Consider the following 11,484-nt stretch of genomic DNA (forward strand, 5'->3'; position numbering starts at 1 on the left):
TTCTATCAGACACCTAAAGGATTTATAAATACTTTAAAACGAATTCCATCACTAAAAGAAACAAATTTCCATCTTCTTCTTTTACTGCTATCTACAATTCACAGAGTTCCTTCTCGTGAAAATTCGAGTTAATTACTGGTACTTGAATTTTATAGACTTTGTACAATCCTGAAGTAATTCTACATAATCCCTGCAACTACAAAAACAGGAGGCTTAAATTCCTTAAGGACAATGACTACACTATTAAGGCATGATTATTTCGTCCCTATATTCTACAATCCTTTCTAACACAAATGCTACAACTTGGTTATGAAAAAAGGGAAAGGAAATAAAGGCAAATTGAGTAATGTAAAAGAGAAAGGAAAACAAAGGGTACAATGAAAAGAAAATTGATGTTGAAGTTCACAAGAGAAGACTAGGAATAGAAGAGAGTGCAGTTTGATGCAAAATTTCTTCAAAGCGCCACTGGTTTTAGAATTAGATGCTTTCCAAACAGGGAATTAACCTCTTTAACAAACACTAGATTGTGTCTTTTGGAAGGAAGAAAAAAAAAGAGCAAAAGCAGAGGTTCTTATTAATTCTTGAGATAGCAACATTTGAATTTTGAATTAACTTTGTGTTTGGATCATTCCCACTGCGGAAATTTTCGAAATTCTTCAACCATCTATTTAACTCAAGTGCTTTTATCTTGTCTGGCCTTTTAGACGAATAGGTGGACAAAAAGGACCGATGCTCGTATCTTTTTTCCCTTTTAGAAAGTTAAATAAGAAAAGAGAAATGATTTGAGTTTAGATAAGATTAGCCGTGATCTGAAGATAATGAATTTAAATTCCAAAAGAGTAACAAAAGTGGAGCATACAACGATGTTGCCCGATTCCATTTTCTGAAAGTCCTCGGCAGAGAAAATGTTAACCTTTTGCTATTAATAAGAACTCTTCTAGTTTGACCTAACGAGCTTTCATTACATTAACTTATTTAACCCGTCGAACCGAATTATGAATTATATTGTCCTTTTGGGTTGCCCTTTGGAGACTGCTCTTCTAAACTAGTACTTTTTTTTGAGGGGATATAAAAACTACCTATAAGAACTAACATACAAAATTCTTTGTCGATTAGTTGTGATTTATTAAATCTAAACTCATGACATTTCGAATCAAATTGTGCTCTTGAGTTGTTTTTTAGAGATAACACTTTTAATAAGTAAGTTACCTATAAGAAATGACATTTAATTCTTTTTCCTACTATTTGGTTTTGGTTGTATATCATTTGGAGCTTATATTCTAGCATGAATTTCACGATCAAGAAAACAATAATAAAATATGATATTTCAAGGAGTTTAATAATTACATAGATTATCTTGATACATCTGTCTCAAAAGCTTGCGTTTTGCACAGATTTTTAGACCAAAAATAGAGCATGAAAACTGGCCTTTGAAAATGATAAAGAAGCCATTAATACAAATATATAATTTTTTGTAAATTTTAGAGTATAATGTAGCAGATGAAAAATTAGAGGGGCAACTCACATTACCTAAAAAGAAAGGTACTCGGCACATAATTAAAAGAGATGAGTTGAGTTCTTGAATAGATAATTGCCTCTGAAGTAGTTCAAAGTTTTTCATATCTTATCTTTTGACCCACTTTACTTTTCCATTCTCGAGATGGAAAGTCAAAATTTAGGACCCTACTCACCAATAAAGGTAATATTGATTTGCAATTGCCACCAAATATATGTGGTAGGCATATCAAATGTAGTATTAAAGTCATTTTCTTAGGTTAAGGTGGTCTACTCTATGTCCAAAATATTATTATTCCCAAATGATAAATGGATGTGCTCTTTTTTGTTCCATCATCATATTTGCTTTCTTCCTACTTAGGGTGTTATTTACCACTAAGAATTACAACAACAATAACAATAATAATAACATACTCGATCTAATTTCACAAGTGGAATATCAGAAAGGTAATGTATACACAAACCTTATTTCTATCTTGTGTAGTTAGAGACGTTGTTTTCGATAGACCATTAAGAATTACAACCACAACAACAATAACATACCCAGTGTAATTCTACACGTGGGGTTTGGGGAGGGCAGTGTGTACTCAGACCTTACTCCTACCTTGTGCAAGTAGAGAGGTTGTTTCTGATAGACTACTAAGAATTACAACAACAACAATAACACACCCAGTGTAATTCCACAAGTAGGGTCTGGGGAGAGTAGTGTATACGCAGACCTTACTCCTACCTTGTGTAGGTAGAGAGGTTGTTTCGGATAAACCACTAAGAATTGCAACAACAACAACAATAACATAACGAGTGTAATCCCACAAGTGGAGTTTGGGGAGGATAGTATATATGCAGACCTTATTCCTACCTTGTACAGGCAAAAAAATTATTTCCGATAAACCACTAAAAATTACTTTATAATTTCAATTCTATGTTATGTGATTTCTCACATAATTAAGTAAAACTTTAAAACCATCATAATCCCAAATTCAAACTCATACATATATATATTTATGCACCAACTTTTAAGTAAAGTTGCACTCGAACATAACCAAAGTTGTCACTCGTGCTAAACTGTGTGTTACATGCATAATTAAAAGAAGAAAAAGAAACAGATGGCACAATTTAATCATCTTCCAACGTCTCTGTTTCTTTTTAAAGTAAGACTGACATGACACTAACCAATCTAAAACAAATTATTTGCTTTTTATAATGCATTACACGTATGATAATGATCATATCAAGTGACTAATCTTAAACGAAAAGAAGTGTTTTAATTTGACACACGGGATATGAGGATCCATATACTTTCTTTAAATGGACTTCTTTCAATTCATTTCCCTTAATTAAGGAATAGTTTATTAGGCACTGCAAATTAACTTTTGTTGAAACTACTGCATTTGTTGTTACACAAATTATTTCAATATCTGCACCATAAAAAGTCACGAGAAAGAAAATTCTATTTTAAGAGCTTATTCGTAATATTTTATTTTGTAATCAAACAATTTTTCTTTGACTATAATTATATACTATGTAGTTTTAATGGGAGCAAATTAATGAATCAATATTCGAATAAGATTGAATTAACATTAAATAGTTATTTGAATTTTTTTATTCTTTTTGAAATAGAGTTTGAGCATTAGACAAGCACCCTTGTAAACATTCGATAGCAAAGGTAGGATTAAGATTGTCACTTCAACTTGGACTTTTGTGAGTGGTTTTATGCAGAATTTATGCGTGGAATAAAGCTAGTGAACAGAGTTTATGTTGGTATAATATACTAACAGCTACTCCCTCCATCTTAAATTAACTACTATAGTGTAAAATAATAATTAGGAGGTATTTTTTATTATTTTATCATTATTTATATTTTATTGGTATTTGAACAATCATAATATTACCATGTAATTGAGGTGTTTGTAGTCTTTAAAAATAATTACTACTAAGGTAAAATAGGGAGAAAAAATAAAGTGTCTTGAATTTCTAAAATGACAAAGAATTTGAGATAACTATTTTTAAAAATTATGACATATAATTTGAGACGGAGGGAGTAATAGTTTTTAACTATTCAGTGCAATTTCAATATGTTGTAGCAAGTTATCTACATATTTTTGAAATAACTAATTTTATTTATTATAAGCAATTATTTTGCAGTTATGTTATACATGACTTGATTACCAATTAAAATAAAGATTTAAGTTATATATAATGATAATGTAAAGAATTTTTTATACAATCATTAAATTTTAACTTTAATAACAGTTGGTTACCATTTTTACCATTATCAATTGATGTTATGATGGGATTTACGCGTAATTACTTAATAAGTGATTTGATTATGTCATATTTTTTAGAGCGCGTAGAACTTAATAGAGGTACATGATAATGGTAAATGAAATTTGCTCGAAGGCCAGAGGCTGACCTACCCTTTGGGTAGTTTCTCGTACTTAATCAATATATATATATATATATATATATATATATATATATATATATATATATATATATATATATATGACACTCTGAGATGCATGCAGTTGCATTAGTTGATTTGGAAGGCATAATTTGACTTTTATGAGTTGTTTGGCCAAGTTTTTAGACGAAAAAATGTGTTTTTAAGTAAAAGCAGAAGCAGTTTTTGAGAAGCAGAAAAAAATAATTTCTCCAAAATCACTTTTCTGAAAAGCACTTTTAAGAAAAATACACTTACCAGTAGTTTTCAAAAGCTTGACCAAACACTAATTACTGCTCAAAAATACTTTTTAAATTAATTAGCCAAATACAAACTTGTTCTTACCGAATAATACTTTTTTAAAAAGTACTTTTGAGAAAAAACTACTATTAATACACTCCCTATTTCAACTCCAACATTTGCTCAAATTTTTATGCGAGAGTGGCACCATGTCAATTTCAAATCTTGGGTCCTCCTATGCAGAAGATGGCAGAATTTAATTAGTTGCATGACATTGGCCCATGCTACAGTATGCAGCAGCAAAAAAGATAGTGGTGCAGTGAAGTGAGCCCGCACTTTGGGGAGTGGGCAAACCTGAAGAGTATAAGTAGTAGGCCAGTCTTGTGTAGAGAGCCCCCTCTTTACTCTACCTTTGCCCATTGATTGTGAAAGAGATAACATAATTTAGTTTAGCCAAATATTTATTGCAAGTGCTTCTATCTACTAGCTAACAACATTCTGATTCTGTATTAACAACAATCCCATTACCTTTTGCTTTTATTCCTGTCACCCTTTTCAAGAATTTCAATTCTAAACCAAGTGTAGTAATAGTAGTAGTAGTAGATTGTTGAATTGGGGTTGGTTTGTTTTTAGACTGTGAGTGAAGAACAGAAGGAGAAATCCATGGCTGATGAGGGTCATGTTTGTGAAAGAGAAGTTGTCATTCCAATTCCTAAGGTGATGTAACAAAGACTCTGCTTTCTACTTTTGTGCTTTTCTGTTCTGTTTTTCTTTATATCTTCTTTATTCCATAGTCTTTTGTTTTCTTCTTCTTATGGTTTGAAAAAGAGGAGAGAAATTAAGGAGAAATGGAAGGAAAGTTTCTGAGCTTATTGTTTTTTATGTACTTCTCTGGAACTGTTATTTTATCTTGGTTGTTTCTTTTGTTATAGTTTGATTTGTCTGTTTGTAACTTGGTGTTGTACTTTTTTGTTTGTTTCTACTGTACTTGTTTAAAATCCTTTCCCTCTAATCCAGCCCCTTCTTTATATTACTCCTTTTTCCTTTTGCTTTCTGTAACTTTCCATCAATTGGAGTTTCGCCACAAAAATTGATTCCCAGCCTGCAAAGAGTTTAGGCATTTACTAGCAATTATATTTGAGATTAAGAGTGTAAAGTCATGTTTATTGTAAATCCACCTTTGTAAATTTGTGAGACGTCTTACTATGTTTTTTTATACATTGAAACTTCAAATCAAATGACTAAGAGAGAGTTCTGGCAAGTTAAGAAAGGCACCTACATGAATTACTTAAATCAAAACATTGAGACATTCAAATGAGGAAAAAGAGTGAAACATTTTTTTCTTTTAAATTTGATAATCTCAATCAAGGGCAGCCTTTTAGTTGCAGAACCAATATGCTGTAACCAGAGGTGGAGCTAGGAGAAGTTTATGTGCTTAGAATTCTAGTCCTTTTAAATTATTGTGTTCTAGATTAATAATTTATATATATTCAATGAATTTCTTAAGACAAATTCAGGATTTGGACCGAAGTTACTGACTTCGGCCGAACCCGTAACCAAAGCACTAGCTCCGCCCCTTGCTGTAAGCAAACGCTGACAAAGCTGCTTTGGATCCTACTAAGTTGAGGAATAGATAGTTGTTCTATTGAATGATGTTTTTTTTTCTTTACTTTCTGTGAAGAGTTCTTCCCTGATGGCACTTTTTTCTAAAATGTGTTTAGGAGTGTTATGGAGTTGAATTAATTGGAGATGTCGATCGAAATCTCGAAGCGAATTATTTCATGTTTCACAGATTTAGGACTCCAAGTTCCTTGATCACCAGCTTACTAAACAACTTATTATTCTGCTTCCTTGTACAGATGGAGAGTTCCTCAGCGATCAATGAAGAAAGAACACATGCTAAACATTGGAGGAAACCAAATCTATCTTTGGAGATACCTTCAAGAACATTGGACGCCTCTCGGCAAGAGTTAGTTCAGATTAAAATGCCATCAACGCCTACCCCAACACCGAAGAGGGTGAATTTCCTTTTGACTCCTAGTACTGCTGATTCAAGAATAACTTCATCTCCTGGTCCCTCCCCGTCTCGTGGAAAATTAGCAATTAGGAATCTTTTCCCTAAGCTGAACTTAAAATCGCGTATGATTTTGGATGAGAAGATAACCATCCCAGATTCAGGTCCTGCAGTTGTGCCACAAGAGAAGGTATCCATTTCAAGGTCATGGTCACTTACTAAAATGTTTACGCCGCGCATTAAGAGGACGTCATCTTTGCCCGTTACACCAATTGCACATTCAAATCCAGAGTCTATTAGTGGGAGCATCAGCGGCTCTCTAACACTTGGTGTAAGTTCTCTAGACATTGGCTTGATTGATTTCATAATAGTTGAATTCTTGGTATTTTTAGGTTCGGTTATCCTAATTGATGGAAAAATAACACTTAATTTATACCACCTAAGACTACTGAAGGTAATCTGCAAAATGTTTATAACAATACTGACCTTGTGACTGGTTGCTTTTTTCGGAGACTGAGATGTCCCTTCCTTGACTCAATTTGAAGAAAAGGAGAGGCATCAATCAACATATCGTATCCTTCTTAACATTCTAAATGAGCACCATACTTGGTCACTAGAAAGGAACTCTTAAATGCAAAAGCAGTGAAGTAATTTATATATGCGCTTATTTTTTGGTGCATTCATTTGAAATAGGATATGTTGTAATTGCAGACAAAGGAAACACATGTATGCATTTCACGATCAATGTCTCTACCAGTCATTAACAAAGAAAAGGACAGAAGCGATAGGAGAGTAGAATTTTTCTTTCGAGTTATTCCTTCAACACCTCAAGTGAAGGATGTGGATTCCACACTTCCAGCTACAAGTCCAACAAAAGTATCTGGTAAACAATTGCCTAAAATGTGGTCTTTGTTTATTTTGTTATTTTAAGCATTCATAGGCTTTGGAATATACACTTTTCTTTCGAACACCAAAGACATAAAAAGCGAGGATGAAGCTTCTGGTGTCCTTATTGTTTAAAAGGAGCCTTTGGCAAATTATGTTATGCTTATATGAGCATTATATATATTACTAAAGACGCCCACTGTCCCGATCTCACATTTGTATTTTTGTTCTCAGAGGATAATGAGCCAGATGGTGAAGATATACCGGAAGAGGAGGCTGTTTGTCGAATTTGCCTGGTTGAGTTGTGTGAAGGTGGAGAGACACTCAAGATGGAGTGCAGCTGCAAAGGCGAACTTGCTTTAGCTCACCAAGAATGTGCTTTAAAATGGTTTAGTATCAAAGGGAACAAGACATGTGAAGTGTGCAAGCAAGAGGTCCGGAATCTGCCCGTCACACTTATGCGCATGCAAAGTGTTCGAAATGCTGCAGGATCCAATAGGTTCCGGCATCTGGAAATAAATGGATACAGGTAAATATTTTATTGCCTAAGAAAACTAAAGTATCTCATATTGCCTGCTTAACAACTACCTGTCCGGTTCACCATTGACAATCAGGGTTGTTCATATATCAGAAAGTCTCCATGTTAAGAGTATTATCTTTGTGCTGGTTTACCCCAATAATATGCTTTCCCTCCTACGATATTTCAACTCTTTGTAGTGATATGCACCCTTATATTTTTCTGGAAACAATAGCAGCTAAGCAACCAAATTGGCTGGAAAAAAGAATCGACCTTTGATGTGTCACTTTATTATACTGAAATTGATGTAGATTTATAAACTAAATCTACTGATGACTTGCAGCATGAAATTGCATACATATATTTGAATGAAAGTCATGTTCTTTTAGTAGGCAAAGTTAGACCACAAAAAATTACTCTTTCTTCTATTTCCTCATTTCTCTACTTATCTCACCTTTCTTTGGAATAGAACTGATTAATACTAAAATTGATCAGATTAGGGTGTTATATATTAGCGATAACTCAACTAAATCGGGTTTCTGACTTTTGCTATACTGCACAGGGTTTGGCAGGAAGTACCAATTCTTGTCATTGTCAGCATGCTAGCCTACTTTTGTTTTCTTGAGCAGCTGCTGGTAAGTTTAGTAGGTCATAATCAATAATCTCAAGTAGAAACAGCCATCTAATTAATCTATCTTTTAGCATTAAATTAAACTTTTCTGGTCTGCAGGTTGGGAAAATGGGAACTGGTGCAATTGCTATTTCACTTCCCTTTTCTTGTGTGCTAGGCCTGCTAGCGTCGATGACATCTTCAACCATGGGTATGTCATTTATCACTAGCGGTAACATTTAAGAAGCTTTGATCTATCAAAAACATTAGTTGTGACAAAAGCTTATACACACACCAATTCAGTGAAAATCTGATTGATATTGCAAGGAACAGCTGACCAGCACTTGATGTTATTTATACTATCTTGAATGAAAAATCAACAACAAAAAACTCAGCATAGTCCCATATGTGGGGTCTGGGGAGGGTAGTGTATACTCAGAACTTACCCCTACCTTGAAAAGATAGAGAGGTTGTTTCCGATAGACCCTCGGCTCCGGAAAGATAAGAAGAAACGAGTAACAACAAGTAGTAACACCAACAGGCCAATCAGAAAATCGAAGTGAACGAAACAATAAATGATAACAGAAATATAAGAATAACAAAATACAAGACTAACACTACGTAGCACACTAATACCACTGGTATGAACAAGAAAAACAGAAAACAGTCGGCCACCTAAACTTCTACCCGGATTCTCGACCTCCACACCTTCCTATCGAGGGTCATGTCCTCGGTAAGCTGGAGCATCGCCATGTCTTGCCTAATCACTTCATCCCAATACTTTTTCCCTTAAATGAGAAATCAATTAACGTAGGAACATCGCCATTTAGTAAGAGTTTGGAAAACATATCTGAGGTATATGAATGGATTAAAAAGAAGAAAAGCATGAGCTTGACGTGTTATTTCTCGGAAAATGCTTGTCAAATATCTTATGTGCATTGTGTCTTTTTTGTATTTTAACTATAGCTGTTATCTTCTGTGCAGTGAAGCGAAGATTTGTTTGGGTTTATGCATCGGTCCAGTTTGCGCTAGTAGTACTATTTGCACATATCTTCTACTCCTTGGTAAGATATATCTAATTATGTTGGTGGAAGTTGTCATACTGAGCTTACTATATATACTGAACTGCTTAAATTTGCCATCTGTATAATATTTAGGTTCGAGTGCAAGCAGTTCTTTCGATTCTTCTGTCTACATTTGCTGGTTTTGGAGTTGCAATGAGTGGAAGTTCGTTACTTGTCGAGTTCTTTAGATGGAGAAGGCGTCGACAAGCCTTGTTAGAGCAGCAACAGAATTCACAGATGATTTTGCCTCCAGGGGGATGGCCACAGATGAATCAACCTCCAACATCATCTCGTGTTAGTGTAGGTCCTCAAAATTATCAACACGATATTGAAAATCCCGAGACATTTAGTTGGACTTAGATTGTGTTTTATTATGTTACCATAATTGGTGGCCTATAAAGCCAATAGAGAGAGTGAGGTTTGTCCATACACAGTTGTGAGACTGATGTTTTGTACATTTTAGAAACTTAATTCTACAGGAAAAAGAGAAATAGTAGTTGTTGTATTGCTGAAAGAACTGTAAAAAGTGAAATGCTTATAAGCAGAAGAGAGTGTAGAAATCAGAAAGAATTTTCTTTTCTTTTGAAGAAGCAAAGAAGCTATTCTCTGAGTTCAAACTTCTAATTACTCGGTGAAATAATATTCTGGCATTTAATTCAAACATCTAAAAGATTCTTCTACAATTACTTACTTCACTCACTACACATATTTATGCACTTCCCTTATTTTTATTTTCTTGTATTTTGACAACCTTTAGTTTTGGAATGCACCACTTTCTTTTGCTATATTACATTTTCGCAAAGACTTCTTAGGGACTGGATCAATGAGATCAGTTCCCTGTTGTATAATAACTCTCTTTAAATTCTATCTTAAATAAAAGTTCTTCTTTTCAGCAAAAAATACAAAAAAGGACTTTTATATATAAAACATGAAAAACTAATTAGTAGTGTCAATATTTACAAAAGCTCGTTGTGATTAGATGCGATATGCTTTTATCATTGTTGAATATAACTCAGCTATGCCAATGCATCAATTCTCCATTGAAATTATATGCTCCACAAGTTCTAGGTTCTTTTTTCAAAAATTTGCTACTAGTTGTAAACACCCCGAATTCCCATTTGATTCTTAATTAATAAGAAAGAAAAAAAAAAAGAAATAAATAGAGTACTCAAAAAACAAAAAAAAGTACCCGGTGGCCTTAAGTTAACTGGCGGCTGAATATCACACTTATAGCTTGTTTGGATTACTGCTGTTCTTTGGATCGGATATTCGAAAATCCGAACCGATTCGTTCAATTTCGGATTTCGGATCAGATTCAGATTGGTATAATTTTAATACGATCCGATCCGATCCGATCCGAAATCCGAAATTATTAGGGCATGTATAAATTCTAAACTTTAATTCGGATAATTAGTACTTCCTTTACATTTTCGTCCAAGTTATTACCTATACAATTGATTGATTTAGCTCTATTGGCACCATAGTACTCTCATAATTGTATAAACATAAATTTTTCTTACTGTACTGTCTCTTTTACAAAGAAAATATACATATGAGTTTGCAACTTTGAGGCATAATAATCCGATCCGAAATATGAAAATCCAATCCGATCCAAACTTTAAAATCCGATCCGATATTAATTTCGGATCGGATTCGAATTGCATTTTCTAGAATCCGAAATCCGAAAATCCGATCTGAAATGTGCTAAATCCGATCTGATCCATGCACAGTCCTAGTTTGGATGATTGTTATATATCGTTTCATAATGTATCGTATTGTATCGTATCGTATCGTTTTGATATATACAATGTTTGGATAGATTGTATTGTTTGTCGTAGTTTCATAATGTCATGCAACAACAATATGAGGAATAAATTTGTAATATTATAAAGAAAAGTAAGGTACGCGGTAGAATTATTTTATAAAAAAGGTAGAGTAAAAGATAAAATAGGATTATTTAATAATAAGGAAGGACAAAATGAGAGAAAAAATAAGAAAATTGTGCGATTGCACCAAATCGGTCGTCATAAAGTACACTTTTCGTCGTTACGTAAGTACGGATTTAACGATACGATCAGTGCGGAGCCACATGCAACCAAAAGGTCTTCGTCGAAAATTACACTGTTTAGCTCGGAAAATTATGTATTGGCCACCGAATACCATATAATAAAATTTAACTAACAAGATAACAAACAT

The 11,484-nt window shown here is 33.6% G+C and overlaps 1 protein-coding gene across 1 annotated transcript; it reads left to right on the top strand.

The window, feature by feature from the left end:
• The first annotated feature begins 4,424 nt into the window (after window positions 1-4,424).
• LOC107776383 (uncharacterized) lies at window positions 4,425-9,909 on the top strand. Its single transcript, XM_016596272.2, has 8 exons — window positions 4,425-4,915; window positions 6,058-6,543; window positions 6,924-7,095; window positions 7,332-7,626; window positions 8,177-8,249; window positions 8,345-8,435; window positions 9,209-9,288; window positions 9,382-9,909. The coding sequence occupies exons 1-8, from the start codon at window positions 4,862-4,864 to the stop codon at window positions 9,646-9,648; spliced, it is 1,518 nt and encodes a 505-aa protein (XP_016451758.1). The 5' UTR covers window positions 4,425-4,861; the 3' UTR covers window positions 9,649-9,909.
• The last annotated feature ends 1,575 nt before the right edge of the window (window positions 9,910-11,484 follow it).

The sequence above is a fragment of the Nicotiana tabacum genome, chromosome 9, assembly GCF_000715075.1.
Source record: "Nicotiana tabacum cultivar K326 chromosome 9, ASM71507v2, whole genome shotgun sequence".
Taxonomy (NCBI): domain Eukaryota; kingdom Viridiplantae; phylum Streptophyta; class Magnoliopsida; order Solanales; family Solanaceae; genus Nicotiana; species Nicotiana tabacum.